This window comes from Heterodontus francisci, chromosome 19 (genome assembly GCF_036365525.1).
Source record: "Heterodontus francisci isolate sHetFra1 chromosome 19, sHetFra1.hap1, whole genome shotgun sequence".
Classification (NCBI taxonomy): Eukaryota; Metazoa; Chordata; class Chondrichthyes; order Heterodontiformes; family Heterodontidae; genus Heterodontus; species Heterodontus francisci.
In genome coordinates, this window is record NC_090389.1 from 30,990,204 (window position 1) to 31,002,622 (window position 12,419).

At 41.6% G+C, this 12,419-nt stretch overlaps 1 protein-coding gene across 1 annotated transcript in view; it reads right to left on the reverse strand.

Moving 5' to 3' along the window:
• Nucleotides 1-4,204: 4,204 nt before the first annotated feature.
• lrrn1 (leucine rich repeat neuronal 1) overlaps nt 4,205-12,419 on the reverse strand; it is a 54,514-nt gene continuing 46,299 nt past the window's right edge. The window contains exon 3 of the mRNA XM_068051487.1: nt 4,205-9,046. Within this exon, the coding sequence (XP_067907588.1) occupies nt 6,651-8,798 (2,148 nt within the window). The 5' untranslated portion in view covers nt 8,799-9,046 and the 3' untranslated portion in view covers nt 4,205-6,650. The remainder of the gene's footprint in view (nt 9,047-12,419) is intronic.

Consider the following 12,419-nt stretch of genomic DNA (forward strand, 5'->3'; position numbering starts at 1 on the left):
GGTCAAGTTCGTTGCAGGCAGCCGCAAGCCTGTCGATGAGTCTCTGCAGACACTCTTCCGTGTGGGATGTTAGTGCGCACTGTCAGCAAAGAGGAGTTCCCTAATGAGAACTTTTCGTACTTTGGTCTTTGCTCTAAGACAGGCAAGGTTGAACAACCTGCCATCTGATATTGTGTGGAGGAAAATTCCTTCTTCTGAAGTGAGAAAATCCCAGTGTGGGATACAACTGAGGAAAAGCAGGTGGTGTAACCATTTAGAGCGCATTACAAGAAGCTCACTGCTGCACGGTTTGCTTTCTTCCAGCACCACTTGACTCCAGACCTCATTACAGACTTGTTGTAGGCATGGGCATGACTGAATTCCTTAGTTAAGCTGAGGGTGTCTGCCCCTTACTTCAAGGAAACATTTGACCAGTGCAGCCCAAGGAGCCCAGTAAAACTGAAATTGATACTTGGGAGGTGTGAGGGGAGCTCTCTGGTGGCTACACTAAGCATGATGATTGTGGTTGTTGGATGTAATTATCTCAGCCACAAGAGTGCATCAGGTCAGCATCTAGGCCCAATTATCTTCAGCTGCTTCCTCATTGACTTTCTACTGTGAGGTCAAAAGTGCAGCTACTTGCTGGTGTTCACACAGCATCCAGCAACACTGGCAATTCCTCATATAATGAAACAGGCCATGCCCTCATTTTTCAAGACCCGGTTAACATACAAACTTTAGCTAGTAAGTGCCAAGCAACATTCCAGCCATAAATGCCAGGAATGACCATCTCCAGTGAGAACGCCTAACCACTGTGCAGGAGGGTGAAAGATGTTTATCACTGCACAATGACATCCCTCCTATTCATCACAAACTCCACACAATGAACAAAACTCAAACCGGGAAAAGGTTATTTAAATGAGACATTTCAGAACTGTAACACCGCATTACTAGGCTTCTCCTATGAAGCCCCTACAGTTCTCGGTAGAAAAACGATACCTGCCAGTGTCTCCATGTTGAACATTTGTTAATTTTACCACCACCAAGGAGACTATGCTTTGTGCTGGAGTTAATTGAGTAACTAGCACAGTTTCAGTAGAAACAACATTCATGAGCTTGGTTAACCAATAGCTATGCTCCTCCTGTTCTCTTTCAATCAATTCAAATTCACAAAATAACTTAAATATTTCCCTCCCTCCCTTAATATGATTGAAATATAGAGCACTTCATTGTGCCATCAGCTTGTTAAATGAGCTCTGGAAAAATAAAGTAAAAATAAGGCTACGTATTTAGCTTATCATTCTAGGTCCACTACATGGAAACATTTACCTGAACATTACTGGTATTTTATTTTCAAAGAATTTGATTGTTTTAGATTTCAAACTGGAACACGTAAATGGAGTTAAAAAAGTTGAATTTTTATCTGCAAGAGCATATGCATTAGGGAGGTCGGGGAGGGGGGGGTGGTGCGGGTGTTAACTGGCGAACTGGAGAGTACATTGGAAAGCCTGCTCCAAACTGCCAACCTCAGCATCTCACTCCAGTGCATTAGGCTGTGTGCGCACACCGCCCTCCGCCACCTCACCCACCACCCCCCCCCCACCCCCAAAATCCCCAGTGTGGTGGGTTTCCAGTTAACAGATGTTGATCGCTCAATTCATGTCATATTGACACAGATGGTTGCCTTTAACATCAGGTCCACGGGCCTATCAGTTTTCCTGACACTCGCCAGTGAGAGCAAGCACAGCAGCAATTGAGGGAATTGAAGCAATCTCGGAAATATGCCAATACTCATTACTCACATCTTTCTTACCTGCTTGTGGCAAAGGGTTTGCTCACAACTCTTTTGACAAGAGGTTAGTTTTCACACTTTGGAGGTCTGATTTATCAGATCAGAATGGGTGCAGCTTATGCTGCCTTAGATTGGACCTCAGAAAAGGACCAAGACGACCAGCAATAGCAGCCTGCTGGCCACAAGCCTCTAGCTCCACAGTAGAGAGGATAGCAGCTCACAGGAGTCTGTGCCTTTCAGGCACCATGCGACAGTTCTGTACCTTATTTAATTCATAGTAAAGGCTGCACTATTTTGAGATTGAAACTGTGCCTTTCAATCTAATAGTTGGTTTCACTTTGAACTGGGACTTGCGTATCTACCTGTCAGCCGTGCTGAGCTTTGGTGAAATGTAAACATCTGTCTCTCCTGTTCGGTTTTTCTTGGGATTGGAAAGGTGTCTCTGGACTTTGGGATGAGTGTGGAACTAACTACTTTTGCTGTGTGGGGACTGTGGAACATTTAGGCTGTAGTGGTTAAGACTTGTGCTGCACCCCTAGCCAAGTGTTTCAGTACAGCACCTGCCCAAGAGTGGGTGCTTTACTGTATCCAACTTGTGCTGCATCTGCCCTGGAGTGTTTGATGGGACAGTGTAGAGGTAACTCTCCTCTGGATCAATCAAGCTGCATCTAAACTGTCTCATTAAACACTCCCAGGGGAGGTACAGCAACAGATCAGAATTCAAGTAGCCCACAGATCTCAAAGGCTGGAAGACCACAGGTAATAGGATGAGATAGAGATGCCTGCAAAACTCAAAGACAGCACTTCTCAGGCCACTGAGGATGCAGGAGGAGAAGGTGGTATGGTCGCTGCTGCCCCGACCAATGGAAGACAAGCACGTGGACACGGTCTATCATGATCCACCAAGCACAAATGGTACTGGTCTGTCTGGCATCACCCTACCCACATCCCAGTGCCCTGTGCCATTCCTTGAGGGGGCTTCTCGCTCTGAGTCCAGGCACCTCAGATTTTCAATACCAATGCCAGCCTCCAGAGACTGGGGGGAGGGGTGGGGAAATGCTGCACAGTGCCCCAACCCCCAGATTCTCATAAGCAGCCCTACACATACATCTGCCAATGTCCTCCAAGAGCAATCTTCCCACACAGAGCCACCTCACCTCTTTGTTCATCCATCCCACTGCAGCATCAAGTTGTCTGCTGGCCGTGCAGCAGCACATCCTCACATTTTGCTGACCGATTCTCGGGAAGGGGTGGATCAGTGGTCCCGTTCTGCTTTTGATGGTTACTCTCTCCGGATCAACCATACTACCACCATCTTTACATCCCAGGATGCAATGCACAACTTGGAAGACACTGAAGAGGTTGCAGTTGCTGAACATGATGTGAGGAAAATAGCTGGATAATGAGCATAGGTGAAAAGTTTGCCTCCTGAGGTTTTCCTGCCAGCGGACACTTTTATTAAAGGTTGCATTAACTATGGGGTTAAAATAGGTGACAGGATTTTTAGATGAGTATGGTAAGCATCATAGATTACCAACAGCTCAGAAGGAAGCCATTGGACCCATCGTGTCTATACAGGCTCTCCATAAAGCAATCCAGTAAGTCCCATTTCCCTGCTCTATCCAGTAGCCCTGCAAGTTTATTTCCTTCAAGCATTCATCCAATTTTCTTTTGAAATCATTGATCACCTCTGCTTCCACCACCCTCGTAGGCAGAGAGTTGCAGGTCATTACCACTCACTGCATAAAAAAGTTTTCCCTCACATTCCACCCCCCCCCGGATCTCTTGCCCAAAACCTTAAAATGTGTCCCCTAGTCTTTGTACGATCAGCTAATGGGAACAGTTTTTCCTCATCTACCTTATCTAAACCTATTAATCTTGAACACCTCGGTCAAATCTCCGCTCAATCTCCTTTGCTTCCAGTTTCTCCAACCTAACCTTGTAGCTAAAGTATCATTGACAGTAACTTCTGTTCACAAACAGATCGATGCTTTCACATATTATAGATTTACCAACTGGCAAATATTACCACAACCAGGCGGTGAAGCCACAAATAACCCAATTTACAATTACCAATGCAAAACATAAATAGCTGACATTAAAAGTACAATGTGTACGAAACACAATGAGAATAATATATAATAGGCTAGCTACCCTTAATAATCAAAATAACCTTAGTTTTAGTGCCTCCTTTCCATTTGACAAGCAATGTTTCAATACTGTGCTACGAGTTCTGCCCATTTTCACTTCAGCATTAATTTGTGTGGAAGAGTAATTTATGCTCATTTCTGGCCAGTGTGTTTGACACTTTGACTAGTTTGATTTGTTGTACAATACTTCATGCATAAATCCATTAAATGGAGAAGAGAAATTTTCCAAAGTACTAATTTTAATTTTAATTGTTGACAGTCAAATATGAACTTCACATGTCTGCATCAAACACCACAAATGGAACAAATCATTATTTAGCTTCATCAGACCATCTACAATTTAAAATCAGACAAACCAATCTGCTCTAAGACCAAAATTAAAGTCAAAGAATCAAACAATACAGAATACATCATTCCTAGCAATAACATTTTGCAACACTAACAATGTCAAAATATAATGATCACATTTAGTAAAAAATACTTTTCCCCCCCATCAATTGATAAAAAGGGTTTTGTGTGACATTTTTCCTTTCACATTAGAGTGGAGTTGCCATTTCAAGATGTTTGTTCATCCTTCCCTTTAACAATAAAGAGAATCGAAATAAATCATTTTATTCCTCAAGACACAAGTCCTTCAGAATAAAGAAGTGATGGTCACCTGTTAATTTTGTAACTACTAAATGATATAAAATCAAGAAATTTAAAAACAGAATACCAACAATTATGCTGTGCCAACAATACCTGTGGTTCAAACCACATCACAGACCTGGGAGTTCTTTCATTGTTCTGTAAATTAGAAAAACTAACAGGAAATTCAAACAATTGGTGCTGTCCATTGTGCTGACATATAGAAAGCTACACATTTGGGGCCCTCTCAATCAATAGTAAGATGACCCATTGTTCTGCTGAAGTCGAATGGTGGCGTTTGGAAAGTTATCTTTCAAGACCATAAATATGGAGAAATAGCCTTTGGGTGATAGCGTAAAGATATCCAGATGAGGTGTGTTTTAGCTGCGTCATTTATTAGCAAGGAGGGGATTAATCGTTCATGCACTTGAGACTTTAGCTTACTGTAGCTAATCGCCCATTCAACTGCTTGTTGATTCTGGTGAAAAACAGACTCATTCATCAGTTCCCATTTTTCTGCAGGGTTAGCTCATACATAGGAGCCTGTTGATTGACTATTGTTTTTCCACTTCTGGCAATGACAGTAACTCTACAAAAAACCTTTCTTTTGTAGTCTTGAACATTGAAAAAAAATAATCAGTGCAAGATTAAATAAAAAGGTTAATCAGACTGACTTTGCTAAAGACACAAAATTAAACATTTTCATTGGCTTCTAATCCATCCAGTGAGGACTTGAGCTGCTTAAACAATGGGGACCAGGCTACAAACACCAATGCCAGCAGAAAATATGCTTCTAGAAAGCAAGATACAGAATGCTAGTCTTAGCCTTTGGGTGGAGAGGAAGGTTAATTCTCTGCTATTGGAAAACACCCCATTTAATTTGTTTTTGGCAAAAAAAAAAGTAATCCCTAAACCTACTGGGTTCAAGTAATGGCCCAACCCTGGTGTCTTTCACTCAAGAAGATAGTGTTATAAATATTAAAACATACTTTCACCATTTTTATACACATTAAGAGTTAGACGATTCCTCAGTATCTACTCTTATGAAAATTATGCTTCATTGGTACAACAAGAGCCCCACTCTACAATAACTTTTCTTTCTAGAATGATCCATTAAAGTTGCTAGGTAGCATATTCTACTGATAGTGATAAGCTTCATTTTTTTTTCTGCAATCAAGAAAGAATTATGGTCAAGCAGTTCAATTTGTCAAATGTCAAAATGAGATGTAGGAAATCTGCAGAGACAATGGACATAGCTTCAAAGAAGAAGAACACTTTTAATCAGAGACTAAGCTCTATAAAAATCAAGATCAAAACTAATTTATTATAGTTTTGTCCTCGTTTTACACTGTACGTCTCACAATAAAATTCATTAAACTATTGATACTAAATGCAGTTAGAGAGACATTCAGAAAAATCTGGCAGCTAAAGTCCCTCAAATAAATCACCAAAAATGTATCTTTTTATGTTGCGGTTTTAAAGCACATTACTCTATTATTTTTAACATTAACCACACATTTGTCTAAGGTAAATTGTAAAACTAGTTCAAGCAAAGAAGGCAAAATCAAATTTACAAGTGTTTGGGCTTTCAAATTCCAAAAGAGCAAATTATAGTTGATACAACAATACAGTTTAGTTGGCTAACAGCATTCAACAGAAGAATGAATGGGGTCTAATCCCATACGTCAGCTTCAAGATTCTAAAAAAAACTATAACATGGAAATGGATCAGTGCCCAATAGTTAAAGTAAACAGCTTCTACTGAATGAGCACACCTTTGAAGGCTCAGCACTCCTTTAAAACATGGGATGACTTGTATCGTCACCGATTTATATTGAGAGTTCTGCACTGTAAAGGGAAATGAGTAATCAAGCACAGCAACTGAGGCATTTTGCAAGATAAATGGAGCTGCCCTTTTCTTTTACATGTTCAACAAAGGCGATACGCTATACTAATAGTCTTTGAAATATCCACCTGTCCTCACAGCTCTGCCACAAGTTAGCAAAGTCAAAATACAAAAAAGTTCAGAACCTCCACTTTTGCAGAAAAAAGCAAAAAAAAGTATCTGTGCTCCCTTTAACTAGAAGCGAAATTCTTCCAGAGTTACCACACATAGTAGCTTCTTGATGTGTCAACGGGTGTAGGCTTCGCGTCGGAAGAGCCATCTTTTTCCTTCTCACTCTCTCCTTCCCATAAATTTATAAGTGGCGGATAAAGCTCATTCAAGGGAATGGAGGAGGTCTTCTGCATGTACTTCTTCAGCGAATGGTGGTAGTTTTTCCGCTTAAGGCGTTTGGCAATGTAAACAGCTATTGAGGCAATGCTAATGATGGCAAACATTGAGCCCATTACGGCTGCTAGAGCTGTGCTTGTTCCCTGGTCAATGATGTCCAGTGCGAATGCCACACCCTTTGTAGTAACGTTGACACATGATTTCTGAGTCTGCTGGTGGATGTTAGATACAGTAAGACAGACCTCGTATTCTGTAGAAGGTTGCAGATGCGTCAGGTTATATTCATGGACATCAACAGGGACCCTTGCGGTGTATGTAATGTGAGGGTTATCAATCTTCATGGTGGCTGAAGACCATTTCAAATTGGAAGTCATAACATTTGAGTTCACTCTCCATGAAACTAAGATAGAGTGGGATTCAGCTTGCTTCACATATATTTTCAGAACCTGAGTTCCATCTAGGAGGGTTCCATTAACTCGAATGGTTGCAACTCTTGTATCAGCTCCTTCAGAGTTTTGAGCAACGCAGGTATATCGGCCAGAGTCCTCAATGCGGATGTGAGAAACCTCAAGAGTCCCCTCGTTGCTCAGCTTATATTTATCTGACAGAGTGTCTACTGTGATTTTACTTCCGAGTGGTGTGACCCAGTAGATTTCAGGTTCAGGCTCTGCCATAGCACGACAATCTAAGGAAATTTTCATATCAACATCTACGTTCAGATGATTTGGAAAGGTGTCATGCGCAATCATTGGAAGACATTGTTCTGCAGTCTCCTGCATGAGAACTTCTTTAACTTGTTGCCCTCTGTATTCTGGCGGCATAGCACAAAACATCGACTGAGGCTCCATGAACCGAATGGTTGTTTTGTTTGAATTCATCCATTGAATAACACAGTCACACCTGATTGGGTTACTGTGAATGCTTACTTCACGTAGATTGGGGAGATTATCCACAGTCTTTTGATACAATGCATTTAATGCATTGTTATTAAGCATCAGGCTTTCAAGGGAAGGAACTTCCCGAAACGCATAGCGATGAATGTATGATAATTTAGGGTTATTTGTAGCTTCCAATTTTGTAAGTTCAGGTAGGTTATCCAGTGCATATCTGTCGATAGAAACAAGTTCAACCATATTGTTAATACCAAGTTCTTTCAAACGAAGCATGTTTCTGAAGTCACCTTCTTGAATTTTATGAACGGGGTTCTTGTTTAAATCCAGGAATTTCAAGGCTGGCACCTTCTGTAGTGCAAGATGAGGCACTTTTACCAGTTTATTATCATAGAATGAGAGACTTTCTAGACTATCCAATCCCACTAAAGCATTTCCAGGGATTTCTGTCAGTTCCATTCCTGCTAAAACCAAACTTCTCAGATTGCTGAGAGGTTTGAAGTTCATATCCAGGATGCCAATTACAGGGTTTTCTCCAATCATGAGAATCTCCAAGTTAGGGGTAGACTCAAACCAACGGCTGTCAATCACTCTTAATTTGTTGGAATTTAGGTGAAGTCTCAGTAAATTCCTTAAGCCAGAAAAGGCATTTGCAGATATAGTATTAATCTGGTTGTGATTTATATACAGTTCCTGGAGATTGGCAAGATCCTGTAGACAATAATCAGGCATGTCTGCTATCTGGTTCTCCTCTAGGTGTAGAGTAGTGAGCTGAGTAAGGTTGGTCAGGCCTACGTCTTGAATATTGGTAAAATTATTTTGAGAGAGGTCCAGCTCTGTGAGGTTGAACATTTGCTCAAATTCATCAGTTGTCTTGGCAATATTGTTGCTCTGAAGCAAGAGCACCTGGGTGTCAGCGGAAAGGTTGCTAGGAATTCTGGTCAACCGGAGATCATTGCAGTCCACAGTAGCAGCTTCTCTGTATGTTGACTGTGGTGTGAACCATGGCCGGATTTCACAAACACACAATTGAGGGCATTCATTAGACTGCGGAGAAGCTTCAATTAGACAAAGAGTCAGAAAACCCATCATTACATGACAAATGATAGAATAGATCTTTTTACACATTTTAAAAAAAAAGATTCTTGAAACTAATGCCAAATTATCAAGTGACTTAATGCTTGAAGGAAGTTAACCGTCAGACGTAGATGACAATTCAGTCGGAAACAGTGCCCTGGGTAGAATAGGATATCGGATGCTTTCGACGCTGGGTTTCCAACGTGCTGAGAATTATCCTGATCCTCAGCTGTTCTTTAGTTAGAGGTGCATGATAAAAGCTTTTAGTTATGCCAAATGTGTCTTGACACCAACAGCATCTGCAAGAACACATGAAAGAAAATCAAACTGTTGCCTCTTTTAGGAGTGCAGAATATAGATTCTAGAGCTTAGCTATATTTAATGGTTTTAAAGCAAAACATACATTGGGGAAAGCTATCTACAACTTGGGAAAATTCAATCAACATATTAGCCACATTTTAGAAATAGTAATAAAAAGTTTCTTTGGTTTCCGTACATTGATTTAATCCATTTGTAGCATTAAAAAGATAAGTAGAATGCCACTGATCTCTCTACATTATGATAGCCAAGGAAACTTGTGTAATATCTACATTTCATATTAATTTATAAAATATATAAGTAAAATTTTCCAAGTGTTTTTTCTCTATTTGTTTTTGTATGCAAACACAATGCCCGGTTCAATTTTTGTTTTCACCAAATATGTAGCTACTTCCATCTTCCTTTTCCGAACCCGCCCCACCTTCATGGCATTCTCCACCCAACTGAGCAAATATTCAATATAAAATAAAAACAAGAAATGCTGGAAATACTCAGCAGGTCTGGCAGCATCTGTGGAGAGAGAAGCAGAGTTGACATTTCAGGTCAGTGACCCTTCTTCAGGTTCAAGCCCCATTCCAGAGCCTTCAGCACATTATCGATGCCGGGCCTTCAGTACAGTGCTGAGGGAGTGCTGTGCTGTTGAAGGTGCCATCTTTTGAATGAGACAGGCGCTGTCCTCCTTCTTAGGTGGACACACGATTCCATGGCACTACACAAAGATCAGGGGAGTTCTCCCAGTGTCTTGGCCAACAGTTACCCCTCAACCAATACGTAAAACAGGTGATCTGGTTATTTATTTTATTGCTGTTTGTGGGACATGGTGTGCAAGTTGACTGCTGCAAAAGAGAAATGTGATGTGGCGAAATACCAAGATTTGCAGACCACAACCTACAAAATTGCCAACTGATAATTCCACTAAATGTAAGAGCTAATAATATTTCGGTTGAGCTTACTTGCCATCCATTTCAGGTACATATTTTCGTTCTATATTTAATTATTCACACTTTGACTTTGAAATAAATGTAACCTTCAATAGTGGTCAAATTTATTTTTAAAATATTGAGCTGGAATGCTGTAAAGCACTTTAATGACCTTATGGGGATTGCACAACTTTAAGTGAAGGAACTACAATTAATGGATTTTTGTCAGGCAAAGTATGCAATTTACATGTATAACAAACCCACCCCTGAGTGCAAACAGAAAAATTAAATAGTATCCATTCACACTTCAAAATTAAAAGGCCAAACATTGTGGTCAGTGGTGAATGAAAGTTACACTTGCACTTGCCCATAAACTTTCTCCATCAGCCAAACATTGGAAAAGTGCACACTGTCAACAGGGCATTTGGGACCCATGTGAACAGGGCCAGTAACTGTGGGTCTCCTTGACCAACCAGCTTGTAGAGTTGCTGATGAGCAGTGCAGAGTCTGAACCAGGAAGTGTACCAGTTAGAATACTAAATACATTGTCAGATCAGGTATAGAAAGCAAAATAAAGAGGGGACAGAATGATGGGCTTAAGAGGGAGAGATAAGAGACAGAAAAAGTTAAAAAAAAAAACTCCAATAATTAAAATCTGAAGGAATGAGATGCCAAACTTGTTAATTTTCAGTACCAAAGAGGTAGTTTAAATTAAATTTAAATTCCTAAATTGGCAAGACTGAAGCCATTGTCTTTTGTCCCCACCATAAATTTACTTTTCTAGCTACCAACTCCACCCCTCCCCCTGGCAATTGTCTGAGGATGAACCAGACTATTTGCAACCTTGGTGTCATATTTGACCCCAAAATAAGTTTCTACTCATGTATCTGTGCCATCACCTATTTCCACTTTCATAACATTGCTAAATTCTGCCCTGTCCTGCCTCAGCTCATCTGATGCTGAAATCCTCATCCATGTTTTTGTTATCTCTAGATTTGACTATTCCAATGCACTTCTGGATGGCCTCTCACATTCTACACTCTGTAAAATTGGAGGCCATACAAAATTTTGCTGCCTGTGTCCGTACTCGCACCAAGTGCTATTTACCTATTGCTCTTATGCTCACAAATCTAAATTGGCTTCCGGTTAAGCAATGCCTTGAGCTTAAAATTCTCAATCTGGTTTTCAAATCCCTTTTTGGCTCAGGGCTGGATTTTACCAAGACCACCCCGTGGCGCAGTGGGGGATGGAAGATAGTTGCGGCAGAGGCCCGCCACAGAGGCAGACGCTGGGAGGGTCCAGCCTGATCCTCCTGGCTGCGGCGAGGCTCCGCAGCAGCGCCCCCCTCCCCCTCCCCGCTGCTTGGTGACGGGTGCTGGATTTAAATATTTAAATTAATGAGATGAACAAATTTAAATCAACTTACCTGGAATCTTCCAGGTCTGCTACGATCTTTGGCATGACAACTGGCACTCCCATGCCTTCAATTCCCCTTCTGGTGAAAGCAGGTGTGTCACTGGTGGGGAAGGAGGGGGGGGGGGTGGAGCTACGATTTTTGCTGCGGTGGGGGGGGGGGGGGGGGGGGAATGGGGTCAAATAAGCAACATCAGTGTAGGGGATGGTGGGAAGGGGTACATTTTCAACTTTGCGCTATCTGGAGGGGTGTTATGGGGTGGGGAGGTCAGAATTCAAGACATAGGTGTTTGTGGGGGGTGGGGGGGGGGGGGCGGGGAGAAAAAATATTTACTGTAATTTTTTTTCGGGGTTTGGAGAGGGGCATTGCAATTTTATTTTGTCAACTTTGGAGGGGGTTCACTTTAAAAATTCAAATTTGCCAGCAGGGCTGGCTGCCCTTTAAAAAAAATGGCACCAGTGCCTGCACATACGCAGCTGACACCATTGCTGGCATTGGACAGTCTGCCCCCTCCACGTGACTGGGGCCCACCCTGGCTATTTAAATGAGCCACCGCATGGCGGAATGGGGCCGCTCGAAGGCGTACAGCCCGCCATTCTTTTGTACTTGCTGCTGAGAGCGATGGCAAGTTCCTAAAATCCAGTCCCCTATTTCTGTAATCTCCTCCAGCCCCACAACCCTTCCACCTTTTGGTGCTCCTCTAATTCTGACCTTGTGTATTCCCGATTTTAATTGCTCCACCATTGGTGGCTGTGTCTTCAGCTGTCAAAGCCTCAAGCGCTGGAATTTTTTCTTCACCCCTCTCAGTTTCTCTACTTCTCTTTCTTCCATTAAGGCACTCCTTATAACCTACCTCTTTGGTTAGGCTTTTGGTCATTTGCCCCAATATCTTCACAGTGTCAAATTTTGCTTAGAACACTCCGATGAAGCACCTTGGACATTTTATTCCGTTAAAGGTGCTACACAAATACAAGTTGTTGTTGTTGGGGACAAATTAAGACTTATTACCGTTAAGAATAT